At 38.4% G+C, this 14675-nt stretch overlaps 2 protein-coding genes across 2 annotated transcripts in view; one reads left to right on the top strand and one right to left on the bottom strand.

Moving 5' to 3' along the window:
- Positions 1 to 229: 229 nt before the first annotated feature.
- LOC110832825 (allergen Per a 4) lies at positions 230 to 7002 on the bottom strand. Its single transcript, XM_087340502.1, has 6 exons — positions 6769 to 7002; positions 6168 to 6271; positions 4530 to 4660; positions 1376 to 1452; positions 911 to 1000; positions 230 to 558 (listed from the first exon to the last, which is right to left on the bottom strand). The coding sequence occupies exons 1-6, from the start codon at positions 6782 to 6784 to the stop codon at positions 443 to 445; spliced, it is 534 nt and encodes a 177-aa protein (XP_087196628.1). The 5' UTR covers positions 6785 to 7002; the 3' UTR covers positions 230 to 442.
- Positions 1054 to 14675, top strand: part of LOC110839576 (uncharacterized) — a 146112-nt gene continuing 132490 nt past the window's right edge. The window contains exons 1-2 of the mRNA XM_087340448.1: positions 1054 to 1191; positions 1922 to 2068. The gene's annotated coding sequence lies outside the window, so the exon portion shown is untranslated. The remainder of the gene's footprint in view (positions 1192 to 1921; positions 2069 to 14675) is intronic.

Genomic DNA, 14675 nt, shown 5'->3' with positions numbered 1-14675 from the left:
AGTCGAACACGGTCCTTGTATTCAATGCTTGTAATTCGAAACACGTTGTACATAATGTTTTGCCCATTTCGGCCACCGAAATTTAGAAAACTCCCCACTGCGAGCCAAAGGTTCTTTTTATTTTTAAGAAATAATCCGTGGGTTGCAGACTCACATGCCGATTGACTCAACGCCATCGGCTTTTGTGATTGAGGCTTCGATGTAATGTACAGACGACAAGAGATGCGAATTTCAGAATTGTAAATTTTATTTATTTTACAGTAGATCAAAACAGTGAATACATGTGTAAATACGACTGGCTACGCCAAAGAATATGCCCATTTAGTCATTTTCTCATTGCAGCGTTCGATAAGGATAAGTCTCCATTGTGCTGTTCTACAAAGTCATTTCTACGTCGTGCTATTTAAGACCCATCTGTGCCGAGTGCCCGCTCGCCGAGCTGTTAACATTCCTTGTAGAAATCTTTGATGTCCAAATTGTAGGTCTTCAACGAATCCTCAGCCGCTTTTCTTGCTAATTCGTTTGGATTTTTACTCCGGAACATAACATACACATTGGCTGAGGACAGAAAACAATATTAAATCATATAGGCTACCTGTTTCTAACCTAACTTAATTTAACATAACCTAACCTGTAAGTCATGCTGATAGGTTCAGATATATAGATATTATATGAAATGCAAATATGTGCTTATGTAGTGTAGATCTGTTTATTTATTTGTTTATATGTATTAACGTATAGAATGAAGATCTGAATGTAACATATACACATGTGTAACGTGGATATGTAAAAAAATAATTTACGTAATGCAGGAAGATGTGGCTAGCATCCTTCGGTTCACATCTGTCATCATTTAAGGTCAGATCACGCAGTTGTTATATCATCTGTGCCTAAGGCTCACTGTACTTACGTTCTGTGCCTGTTATCTCTGGGCAGCCAACGACTATCGAGTATTGATCGTAATCTGTGGCAGCTACGTAATACGCTGACGACCATTCATCTGCGTAAGAGAACAGAGTTCAGTACACATTCTGACGACGGGAAGCGCAAAGTAACACAAGACACGAACAGATATCTAATCAGATATGGCGACTGAAAGTAAATACGTATATAAAATAAAAACAGTGGACAATTTAATTCAGAATAATGAAGTGTTGTGGTGCATTGGGAGGCTCACGTTTCGTTCCGGATGTAAGTTAACAGTAATGCAATATTCGTACTTCTCCTCAGCTCCTACACGATGTTAGAAAATTGTAACCTCGAAGAATATTCGTGATAAGTATTAAATTATTTCACATCATTATGGCTTTACCTGCCATGTAATATTTGTAACATTTTCCTTTTAATTTATTTTAGTCGAGAGAGGTTTACTTACTGCGATTTGGGTACGTAATGTCAAGGACATTGTCAGAAACCTTCACGACACCAGTTGAATTTTCTCGTCGTCTTTCACTGTGCAGGGAAAAAAAATCAATTTTTATGATTTGATTCATTCGATATATTTACTTAACAAATACTGACAAGCAAGGAGTATTTGGTGATGGACAAAATATCTTCAGAAATGAAGAGTTTTGTAAAGTCAGTGAACCAGAATAATAATACAAAAAAGCAGTGGCAAAATTTCATTTAAAGTTACAACATAAATTTGTGCATGAAACGACATAACACAAACCCAGTGCTTTGAAAATAGTCATAGTGGGACGGTGTGCTCCACGACGGTGTACACAGAACTACGAAACTCTCTCTTTAGAAAGATAATGTGTCCAATACAGTTACGTCATTCCCAGGATGTGTATACAGGATATACATAAAAGAATGGTGCATTTTTGGACATGTTGGAAAGCTGGTTGTTACCCCAACTGAATACCAATTATGACGATTACATTCTACAACTGGACGGAGCTCCCTTCCATTTTCACAGGAATGTACGAGTGCTTCTCAATCGTGTTTTTCCACCGTGTGGATGTGTGTTGTGTGACCCAGGGTGCACACATTGAAGGATTATAATTAACGCATGAGAAACCTGGACAGTTGCCGCCGCTGATGGTGTTTGTTGTGCCCGTGTAAGGTGAGAAATAATCTTTTTATTAACTTTTGAAACTGCACCATTCTTTTGTGTATACTCTGTACATTCTGTTAGCTGTTGTGTTATTCGTAGACGTTACTTGTCTGTAAACAAATTAAGTCACGCATGTCTTGCATGCAAATACAAAGATTTTGTGATCAGCATTCGAAGCTTAGTAAAAACAGCTCGTTTCGTGTTGCCTGGAAAACATGAACATTTGTTGTGTTGAGTTGTTATTCTGGTAATTTAATAAAGGAAATTAGTGTACCCGCACATCACTTGAGCCATTTTGTGTCCACTGTCTTCTTTCGTTACCTTTGATACAATTTTGTCACGCGAGACAGCGGTTTTAGATACTAAAATCAATATGTATTTATTATTCCTGTCTATACACAAACTTAATTGAAAATGTTGTTGTTAAAATTATAGCGCTTTTCATCGTATTACGATGTTACATTTATTCGGCGCTTATTATTAGCGACATGTTTCGATGCTATTATTGCATCATCTTCAGGTTTTTATCGTTTTTTATCTTTAAATATATATAATAGTTTTATATAATATATATAATAGTTTTAAAGATAAAAACGATAAAAACCTGAAGATGATGCAATAATAGCATCGAAACATGTCGTTAATAATAAGCGCCGAATAAATGTAACATCGTAATACGATGAAAAGCGCTATAATTTTAACAACAACATTTTAAATTAAGTTTGTGTATAGACTGGAATAATAAATACATACTTAGTTCAACACAAACATGACGCATCTAAGCTACAAAAAAAAAATCAATATGTAAAAATTTCTGTTAAATTAACTAAAAAATTTAAAAACTGAAATTAGTTCCAAATTATTAAATGCTTTAGAAGTACGAATTCAAGAAAGAAGACAAGTTGGATTGGTAACCCACAAAACATTTCAACAAATAAATATAGTGTATTTCCACTGGCTTTAAAACTCGATATTATTAAGTTATCTGGAAAAATATTGTCTAGAATATATCCAAATTCTTGTATGGAAACAGATTCCGATGATGAATATATCGGAGACGGAGAAACTATTAATCAGGGCAATGCTCTAAAAGAAGACATGGAAAAATCAATTCTTAGGTTTCTTGAGGAACTTGAAGAAATTATATCAAATCCGAAGACACTGAAGGCCGAATTTTCAGTATTTGAGGCAACCAATAAAATAACAAATAACTTAGATTTATTATTTGATGCCCTGAAAACGATAAAACCAAGTTCAGTAGACAGTGAGAGAATATTTTCTATTTCAGGCAATTTTGTATCTAGAATAAGAACAAGATTAAGTAATCGTTCAGTGGACATTTTATGTTTTTTGAAATCATATTTCCTGAAGGTAAAATACTATATGAAATAAATATTTATAATCTATATTTTGTACGGATTTTAGTTATTTTAGTTTTTATTTGGTTTCGTATGTAGTATATTTTATTTTGTTATATTTTTGTAGTTCCATAAATATTGAATGAACTGAAATTTTTTAAAATAAGTATAAATATTTTTTACTGTTTTAATTATATTGTTTTTTTAAAAAATCGAAAACCGGTTAACAGGTTTTTTGGAAATACTGGAATTCGAAAACCGGTTTTTTCAAAAGTCGGGTTTTGTATAAACCCTACTTCTTAGCACATGAAGATGACTTGTCTTCTGGGTTGTTGCGCCGTGTGGTCTGGTACAAGTTTGTCGACGTTTCAGAGGTCACTGCTGCCTCCATCATCAGGGCGCAACAACCCTCACCGCCGTTAAGACCTAAGATCCTTCTCAATTGACCCTTGATTTTTCACGCTCTCCTGAAAAATCGGCCAGAGTCTCGCGTCGTGAATTGATCAAGAAGATACTGTCACGCCGGAAGTGCTTTGACTAGCTGAGGAACTAACAAGTGTTCCTGAAGGGAACGCCTTATGGAAACAATCCATTCGTTCGGATCGACAGATTTCACCTCCAACATTTATAACAATAAGAATAATAACGGAATGACGTGAGAGAATAAAAACAAATGCTATTCGCCGTCAGCAGTTTTTGAAGCGTTCGCGAAAAGAAAATGCTCCTTTAACCTCCCCAAGTCTGTCTGTCAGTGTATAAAAATTCAAGAAGAGCAGAACTGATTATTGTTGATTTTTGATTTTTTAGAGTGTTGCTGAAATTTGTGGACGGGCTTCAGTTTTGGTTAACATCGGGAAAAAAACCAGCACACGTTAGGAACCCGTAGCTCACTAAATTTTATCGAAACGGAGATCTTTTAAAAAGCATAAGAATGAAACACACTTTGTCGACAAGTGACTTATGTGTTGTTACATATACTTAATTTCAGAACAGGCGGATCAAACCTAATCGATTTCTTTTTTACTGAATTTGTTTTCTCTTGTCAGCTCGCGCAGTGAGTTACTCGTCTACTTTTCCCAATTTTTTAGCCATAATTTCTCCCCAACTCTTACGTCTTATCGTATAGACTTGAAGCAATGGTTACATCGCCGGCCAGAGTTTTCTCATAGTCGTCGATACAGCAGTAATAATGTTCCTGGGGATTTGCAGGGTAATGATACACCTCATACCACGTTCCCAAGAACTGGAACAGAAAACAAAATAATATTAGTAGCCGTAAGAATATGAGAATTTGACTGCTCGCGTGTGTCTGCAATCAAACATCGGACATCAGAACGGCAAGGATTGTCTTTGCTGAAACAAAGGAACAGCGCTTGAACCCCCATTCAAAGGCACTAATGCCTGTTTTCGTCAAATCCACTTCAGCTAATTTTCGCATTTCATAAGGAAAGATGGACTTACGAGATCATGTCCGTGTGTTGGCCCACATGAAATTCTGAACAAACATCTTGCCTCCACAGAAGATAAGAAGTTTAATTGTTGTTACTCTGCCTTTAAGGAACCAGCAGTCCGTCATGCGAACTTCTGAAGTGGATGAAAAACTAATGACACTTAATCGATGGCCTGGAAGTTTTGTGATGTGATTGGCCTGAGAATGTTGTGCATTTTGAGAATAATTTTGTGGGATTAAAACGAAACATCTGAATCGTTCGAGCCAGAACATAAAGTGGAGTATACGCATGGATAATAAAACTTTATACGAAACTTTAATGTGTCAATAACTGTATATATGAAATTTAAGTTTACAGCCTATTTCTGTAGATCTACTCTAAATTAATCGTAGAAACATAGCACAAATTTAATGGTTCTCGCAGAATGAAGCATTCGAAGGACATAAACGTCACATACTCTGACCGAAACGTATTTTTGAACAAGGACCTCTGAAACGTCGCCAGACTACACGGCGCTACAACCCGGAAGACGTACATCTTCAGACTGAAATGAGTTAGCATCAGCTTTTGGCTAAAACCGGTCAGAAAAAGCGGATACTTCGCAGAAAGCCCTTTTTGCGTCTTTGCACTGCTGAATCCACAGCCATGTCCCCCAAAAAACTATCGAAATCCCACCCAGATAATCTCCCCACCTCTGCGAACTGCTTATTGTGAGAAATACATATTTTTAGGTATATTATGTCGTAAAACTGTAAAATAAATTTTACACACGTTAATGAGATCTGTATGCTGTTATTAATAAACACGCGCTGCGATTTACTATTCAGTAATTCAAAATCTGGCCTGAGAATCTTTTTATCTTCCCGTCTGCTACAAGAAAACATAACGATTAGAGTATAACAAATATAATTGTACGCGTTTCTTGCGCGGGTCTCTCTCACAGCAAGGGGATAATTGTGTGCAAACGTTTTTTCCGTGCTATTTGGGGCAGAAACTCGCTGTCCGTTGTTTATCGACGAATTCTGCCTTGAGACAAGTTGACCTGGACAGAACAATAATATACTTTTAGCAGCATTGATTATCGTTCAAGTATCTTGGCCACACGTTGACTGATATCCCGGGGGGAGGGGAGAATCAGCACGGCCCCTGTATATAAACCGCGGCGCCTAACGGTGTTGAAGCTGTCAATACCAGATATGGATTTGTTTGTGTTGCTATAGAAACCAGGCCATAGACAGAAAATAAACAGAACGAAAATGTAATGCGGTCTTTTGTAGAAGTCGGTTTAATGTACGTCACCTTGTCTATGTTGAAATCTTTGAGTGACACAGTTTTGGGATCGCATGTCAGTTCTTCCGCTGACAACTGTTTCACTACGAACACCATCAGGAGAAGCAGAGTGCCTGAAAAGAAATGCGGAAATAGCATTGTCTCATTCACCAAATGACGTAATGGTATAACAGGAGTCTCTGAGGAGTTCCTTGTCCTTCCCGATTACCGTCAACAGAAATTTTAACACAAGATTTCAAATAAACGCAATTGCAGAAACGTCGTTATATAGCTTAAGAATCATTAATTAAAATTTCCAACACAACATTAAGCTGTCAAGTTAGTCTTATCTGTTTCTTAATTATTCATTACGTAACATTTTTCGCCTGTCCTAAACCCTATTTACGGCTATGATATTTACACACTTGTTCCCTGAGAAAACTAAATTATGACACAAGGGTTCAATTTATGTGATATTTAAAACGTCGCACATTTGGAAATGAGTCCCTAAAACTCGGAGGACGTTTCTTGTCATCGAGGACGCTGGCCTCATCACTACACAGCGACTCGCGCGAAAAAATCAATACATTTGAACTCGGGCTTTGGCCGACGTCATCAGCTTTGTACTTACAACGCTCATCAGCCATGTTTTATTCTTCCGTTCAATTTACAGTGCTCCAGTAGGCTGCTAGAGATTAGCAGTCCGAACTTCTTCTCGTCTTAACTCTTCTGCCTTAAACATTTAATGTTCACATGTCAGTACTGCTTATATACTTACCACAAACGTATTTAACTTCCGATAGCCCAGTGGCGAGAGGGTTTCGTAAGACAAAAGTATTGCGTCATGGAGTATTATTTATTGTCTTCGTGATAGACAATATCGATGTATTTACTTTTGAAACATCTGTCACTCTTTTGTTGTACTGTCAGAATAACAACGTACAAGGCACAATAATAACACGCGCTGTCTACGAATTTTAAAAAGGTAAAATATGTTTAACGTTTTAAAAACACACAGCATTTTGTAGTCTCCAGTGAGTGACGGACTAGTTTGAAGTTACGCTGGATTACAATTCGCTTGGGGATTTGTTTCGGTATTAATGCAGTCTCGTACAGAATATGAACCCCGAGCTGCTGTCCAGATATGAACTCGGTACAGTTTTGAAGAAGTCAGGACACACGTAATTTACTTTATTTTTTTTCCATCGCGTAAACCTTTTACTTTTCCTTGTCTGAAAATATAATTTTAAAAAACAGATAGCAGCGAAGGCAAATTTCTTATCTTAGAAAGGCTTTTTTATTTTATATCCTGAAAGTCGTTCATAGGACTAGGCTACAAATACAAATTACAACTTTACAAACACACGTTCCTTATGTAAGTAGTATTTTTAAAAAAAGTTTGACAGAAGTCAAAATAATAGATAAAGCCATTGCAAGAAATAGAAAAATTGTGGAATAAAATAATTTGAGACATCTAACCTAATATTTTATATCCTGTCTATGGTAAATACAAACAATTACCAAGGCTCATTGGTAAGACCCCGAAATAAGACGCGAATAGTCCTTTTTTCGGGATTTTTCCAAGACTGTTTGGTAAAACCTAGGTTTCACCAAAATTCGGGATTTTACAGTAACATTAACAAAGCTGGTCGAAATCTAGCGATTAACTAATTTGGCATTCCGGCTGCAGTGAAGTTGAACACGTGGCGTCGTCTGGTCCTGTTGGAGAGCACCAACATTTCGGAGAAATGTGTTGCCTCATTTCTGGGATTGATTTGAAACGGCAACATTTTGAAATGGGAGGGGTAAAAAGAGATAGTCACTCCAGTCATAGAAATAGAAATAGATCTGTAAAAAAAGTCTTTAAGAAATGCGAGTGAATTCTCACTTACATTTCTGCCGTTCGTTGTGGACATTTAAGAGCTTTTTTTTAAAAAAATCTGACGTGCTAGTTTCAACACAAGACATAAACATGGCTTCCATACGCCAAATACTAACCTCACTAGTTGTCAGAAAGTTACTTACTAAGCAGGGATTAAGTTATTAAGTACTTACTTTAATATTTTAAATTATGATATTGAAGTCAACATCGAAACATCGTATTTTATCTCACTCCTACACTATACAAGAATTTACTTCAATTGAAAATTATCGAATATGATAAACAACTGTAACAAATACGTAATTAAATGTTTATTGTTTCTGTATTTGTATTGTGTTGGTATTCGTGTTATGACTTGTTCTATATCCTTGGCTCCCACCATAAAGGTTCTATAGAATGTAAACAAATTCTACTCTCTTGTATTCAGCATTTCTCTATTCAATTTTATCCTATTCTATTTAGGAAAATTCGTCCTTCTCCCAGTGGCACACAAGCTCTGATTATTCTCAAACATGGAATGTATATTTTCTTACCTCAGATTTGGTATGAACAAAGATATTCTGTGTTCAGTGTGATGTTATAAGTTCCAAAATCTTTTCATAAGTACAATCGTATGTACAGAAAACTAACATAGGACCAGCGGGTTATAATAAATCGCAAAGAATGCCTTTGTAAAGTACGTGTACTCCATTCGGAGAATAAGTGCCAACTTTTACTTTAGACCTTGTATAGAAACTATAAGCAAGGCAAACGTGGAGTACAGCACGCGAGGACGTTCTTGACACGACATTCGTCTGTAAAAAGCTGCCTTCATCTGGAGTGAACTGTAATAAATGTAATAAATGATATGTGACGTCAACCAACAATGACATCTAGTCATCGAAGTTTGGTTGTGATGGAAAACATAATTAACTGAAATTTCGTGTAAATTATGAGTGACCTAAATAGACAAACAATTTTAAAATGGAAAGTTATTTTACAAGAAACAGGGTGACCTGTACTTTAAATGCCTCGTTAACTTCAGTAGATAAAGAACTCTAAAAGGTAGCATTATGCAACAAATAATTATCTGTTCCTTTGTTTCAATGTGGCATAGCCTGAATACGAAACCGACTTCAAAATGGAAATGTCACGCAAACAAAATTTCCTGGCATAACTCACGAAACCTGCCTTCGTATACACAGACTTCTAGATCTTATTGATAATGGTGTGTGGATCATATCAGAAGATGGCTGTCTCCTGAGACGTTGCAGCGTAGCCTGACCGACGTTTCAGAGCAACTTACTGCCTCCACCATTATTAATTCGGGGTTTATCTAAGTAATGTGAATTTTTTAGCCTTCTAGGAAATGCAATAAATCTCGTAAGCCAGTGTTCCAAGCTCGCATGGTAGGCACGTACAATACGTGCTGCTGCAAGCGCAGTCTGAACGACGTGTGTTTCCTCACGGCACTCTTCTATACGACAAGGTCCAATATTACAGTCTGGGCAAGGCAGTGACAAGCAGTCTTTATCGCAGAAGGCAGAATGAATTATAAATAACAAGCCAACATTCATACTCTTAAAATTAATTATAAGGAAAGAGTTTGGATCTGATTTCAGTAGGTAAAGTGATATTTTGCAACACTGGTAGTGCCTTAATTTAATATTCAGTGCTATAAAAACAAGCAAGTGGCTACACGCTACGAAGCGCATCGATTTTTACAATCAATACTTGTGAATACGTGTTAGAGTGACAACAGTAAAATACAGCAATAATAATATCGAGATTGACTCGTAACATTATTCTGCAGTTACGTCACGACAGTTATGTTGATGGAATGGCGAGAAATTTCAGAGCCCGTCACGTGCTAATAAACAAACCCACAATGCTTTGCGGTACCTCGCATAAGCGATCAATACCGGACGGTTTTTTTCCGGAGGTAGAGGGCAGGGAAAGGAAACGGACTGGTTCGAAGACGCGTTCAGCTGAAAAGACTGCGAAGATTCAATGTCGCTTTCGTTGGCATCAATTCTCTCTTTACATTTAGCACCTTCTTTATCGTATTCGCTCGCGAATGTGTAGGATAAATCTGGAGTCTGAACGTTGTCTTTGGTCTGTCTTGGAGTAATGACAGGTCGCAGAAACAACATGGCATCGTAGTGAGGCCAAGTCCCAGGGTAGCGCGGGGCCATCTCTGCGTCATCCTCGGGGCGGCTGTTCGGTACCTTTTTTAACTCTTTGCGGAAAGTGTCTCGCAAGTTTTTCCATTTGGTCTTCACTGCCTCCTCTACACACGAAAGGAGAGAGAGAAAAATTTGCAAATCTTTTCTTGTTTGTAGGTATTTGGTTACAGGGAACTTACTTATTCATTCAGCATTTCGAGAAGTGTAAAACGCTGTAACACTTGTGCAAGAATGTAAAGCTGTATGCAGATTTACATGCCAGAACCCAAAGTTGCACATTTTGAAGAAGAAGAAAAGATTGCAGAAAGCTTTTGGGACACGTGGCAATTTCCCAGTTGAATCGGGTGTATTGATGGCAAGCACGCAAGAATAAAACGCCCACCACATGTGGGTGGGCACTTAAAGGAAATATTCGGCAATTTCCCAAGAAGAGCTTCGTCGAGTATTTCGAAACATGTTAACGAGATGTGAAGTTGCCTGTAAGCACAAGGCAGTCACTTTGAACCTTTTGTGATTTAAAGTAAGAACAATATTAATGTAATAACATGTATCAGTGACGAGAAATATTCGTAGTCCGCTGTTACTAGCGGCACTGAAACTGATTCGCCGGTCACCCACCGGAAGAACGGGCACAACACCCGCCCGCCCACATCAACAGAGCGCCGGCCGACCACGCAATGCAAGCACGACCGCAGCCTCATAAATTGTAGACCCGGTATAAAAAACATTCACAGTAGTAGTGCATTTTTACCTGCAGTGAAAAATAATATGAAATGCATAAAAAGATTTTATATATTTTTTAAAATAATAAAATAAAGTAAATGTATTACAAAGGTAACTTATATTCACAAAGAATTTAATAACGTGTTCATTCAAATGCTGCACCAATTCTATAAAGAATAAAAATGTTTCAGCCATTTGAAAAAGAGAAGGTGGGCATAATGTTCAGCTTTAAAAAAATGTTTAGGCCTCTGTGGATGTTATCACATTATTGTGCAGTCTTGTTGAGTCTGATATTTATTTATTCAAATTGACTAAAGCACTTTGAGTTTCAAATCTGCAGTATTATACCTAGCTACCACTTGTCACAAGTTGCTGAATAATCTATCCTTGGTCTGCATGAACTAAATGGGGAAATTCTCACTGGGGGTGTTACTTTGGGCTCTGGCAAATGGTTCTCCTCTTCAAATTCAAGTTTAAGTATGTAATGTCCCAGCTCTTCTTGTGTAACAAAAGGTAAAGCTTTACGTAAATTTACTGTACAAAAAAATAAGTACTATATTGATAGCGAAAGTAAGGATTAAATTATATAGCACCTCAAAACCAGAAGATTTTGAAGAATTTTGTATGAACATATATAACATTTACATAAGTTCATCAGTGTATATATGTCAGGACTGGAAAGTGTATCAGACCTGGAGAACACAAAGCTTCCACTTGTGTTCCTTGACATTTTTAAAACTAAATTTGTATAGATTTTATAAGTAGATCTGTTGAATAAAATCGAATATACCATAACCTGACACAACCCGCATAAGGACTTTTCCCCAACACGTGGGCACCTTCACCACGCTCATCATAATACATTGAACCCAACAAAACTAGATCAAACACTGACGCAATCTACCGGATCGATGTTCGGTAGCAACGAACTTTATACGATATATATACACGCGCGCTCATCAGGTCTTAAATGCTATCAATGTCGAGGGGTTGCAAGTCAACGTCCGTCAGTATTGATTTCTTCACGTAGGTGAGCGGTGTCTTATGAGTGAGTGAACAGGTGCAACTGAAATTCCTTTCGAACTATAACATTTAGGAGGACCGTATTAAAGACACTTGAGGAGCTCAAATAACACAGATCTTCGGAAACATTAATTTCATGTGTTAAGTCGGAAACAACAGTGTTCATCGAACAGTGAAAATGAGTGTAGTAAGACATCTCATCTGTGACGTAAGCAAAATGGAGTCGTATGTTTCCAATAGTAACACCTAAATAACCCCACTTAATGGTACCTGCACCTTGTCGTGGTGGTGGGGCTTGAGTATCTCAGTGATCCCAAGGCTAACAAACTTGCACTGTAAAAAGGAAGACGTTTCGAAACCTCAACCCCGGACAGACGGACCTAACAGAAGGACCGAATGGAAGAGGAGAATTGAGGAGGCCATGGACCGAATACAGACCGGGGAGCCACAGAAGAAGGAGAAGAAGAATACATAAATAACAGCAATCAAGTCTTCATTGAAACAGCAGCTATGAGCGTGTGAAACTAACAAATATATATACACTTTTGTCATTATTTTGTGTTGTTGAGTGACATAATATCTTATGATGTACGTAGAAGCTGCATTACAAGTATTTAAAAGCAAATTGCCAAGCAAAATTTTGGGACCTGTAAGAGATGAACAAAATTACGTGAGATCATTCACAATACATAATCTTATATTGCTACTTTCGGCCGTTAGTGGTATGATGGGTTGAACATGTGGCTCATGTGGAAATATCTGTTAATAGGGATACAAAAGATGCAACATGCAGGGGGCAGTGACCAGGGTCCAAATATAGCGCTACCACATCAAATGTTGCCAGTCATCAAGAGAGAACCAACAGGTAAGTCATCCATTTGCTGTAACAGCGAGTCTGATGTTACATTTAATTGTTTATTATACAATCTCATGCCCTTATTTTATGAGGATAAGTTTACGGGGCTTCCCCTGTTTCTCCGTGGAATCCCAACAATTACTCCATTCACACACAGAAGAAGGCAATGGCAAACCACTTCTGGATCATCTGCCAAGAACGAATATGAACAGGTCCCAGTCCGAGAAAAGGATGGAAGGATCCTGTTCATATGGACCTGTCGTCAGACAGAATACTAAATAATAATAAGATGAGGTGGTCTAGCGGTTAGAACGCTGGCCTTGTAATCCTGGGGTCTCGGGTTCGATTCCCGGCGGTGCCCGAATTTATAACTTGTGTTGGGCAAGGCCGTGGTCTAGGCAACACGGAGTTTCCCTCCGGGGGCTTCCCCGGTTTCTCCGTGGCATCCCAACAATTAATCCATTCACACACAGAAGAAGGCAATGGCAAACCACTTCTGGATCATCTGCCAAGAACGTATATGAACAGGTCCCAGTCCGAGAAAAGGATGGAAGGATCCTGTTCATATGGACCTGTCGTCAGACAGAACACTAAATAATAATAAGATGAGGTGGTCTAGCGATTAGAACGCTGGCCTTGTAATCCTGGGGGTCTCGGGTTCGATTCCCGGCGGTGACCGAATTTTTAAGTTGTGTTGGGCAAGGCCGTGGTCTAGGCAACACGGAGTTTCCCTCCGGGGGCTTCCCCGGTTTCTCCGTGGCATCCCAACAATTACTCCATTCACACACAGAAGAAGGCAATGGCAAACCACTTCTGGATCATCTGCCAAGAACGTATATGAACAGGTCCCAGTCCGAGAAAAGGATGGAAGGATCCTGTTCATATGGACCTGTCGTCAGACAGAACACTAAATAATAATAAGATGAGGTGGTCTAGCGATTAGAACGCTGGCCTTGTAATCCTGGGGGTCTCGGGTTCGATTCCCGGCGGTGCCCGAATTTTTAAGTTGTGTTGGGCAAGGCCGTGGTCTAGGCAACACGGAGTTTCCCTCCGGGGGCTTCCCCGGTTTCTCCGTGGCATCCCAACAATTACTCCATTCACACACGGAAGAAGGCAATGGCAAACCACTTCTGGATCATCTGCCAAGAACGTATATGAACAGGTCCCAGTCCGAGAAAAGGATGCAAGGATCCTGTTCATATGGACCTGTCGTCAGACAGAACACTAAAAACAAAAGCTTACGGTACTGCAAATGTTCATTGGGCAGCATTTATTCATCACTTTTACAGACACACTAATCGATTTAAGTTTATTTAAAGTAATGTAAATTGAAATACAAGTATTTACCATTAATGAGGCACATAATAACTAAGTTTCTTCTTCAAAACACCCATGAGATGTTGTCAAGCAACAACCCCGTCCCGTTCTCAGTATTGTTGTTCCAGTTGTTCCACATGTTGGCAGTATCCTTACCAATCCTTTGCAGTCACAGTTACGATCCCTTCTGTTGTTAAATCCAGCAGCCGCTTCAAAGACAGATCATCTGTCACGTTGTTCTCGCTAACGTAGTCTTTTACCTTAGACCATGCTAGTTCTATTGGGCTGAGGTCACACATATATGGAGGCAACCTAACTACAATGTGTCCATGGCGTTTAGTAACTGATCAATTTTGAAAATCTTTTCGTTTGGTTTCCTTGTCAGTATTAGGCCATAGAGTTGGCCTTTTCTCATAGCTGGATCACAGAAAACTCCGTGCCGCTGTAACCATGAGATCATTTCAGATTTAACCGAATATTTTGACGGGGCTTTATCTGCTTGTACACTGTGGTATGGAGCGTTATCAAGTACTACCACTGAACTGGGGGGCAAATTCTGTAACAATTTCTCT

Source organism: Zootermopsis nevadensis, unplaced genomic scaffold, assembly GCF_977971745.1.
Source record: "Zootermopsis nevadensis isolate Lab colony 2312 unplaced genomic scaffold, Znev_1.0 Znev_ptg000003l, whole genome shotgun sequence".
NCBI classification, from domain to species: Eukaryota; Metazoa; Arthropoda; class Insecta; order Blattodea; family Termopsidae; genus Zootermopsis; species Zootermopsis nevadensis.
This window is presented reverse-complemented; position numbering and strand designations above follow the sequence as displayed.

Excerpts from the sequence above, each read along its gene's own strand:
- LOC110832825 (XM_087340502.1), bottom strand. Across the intron at positions 1,453-4,529 it reads TCAAGTCTATACGATAAGAC|TGAAAGACGACGAGAAAATT; the intron begins GTAAGAGTTGGG and ends TTCCCTGCACAG. Across the intron at positions 559-910 it reads AGAGATAACAGGCACAGAAC|CCAATGTGTATGTTATGTTC; the intron begins GTAAGTACAGTG and ends TTCTGTCCTCAG.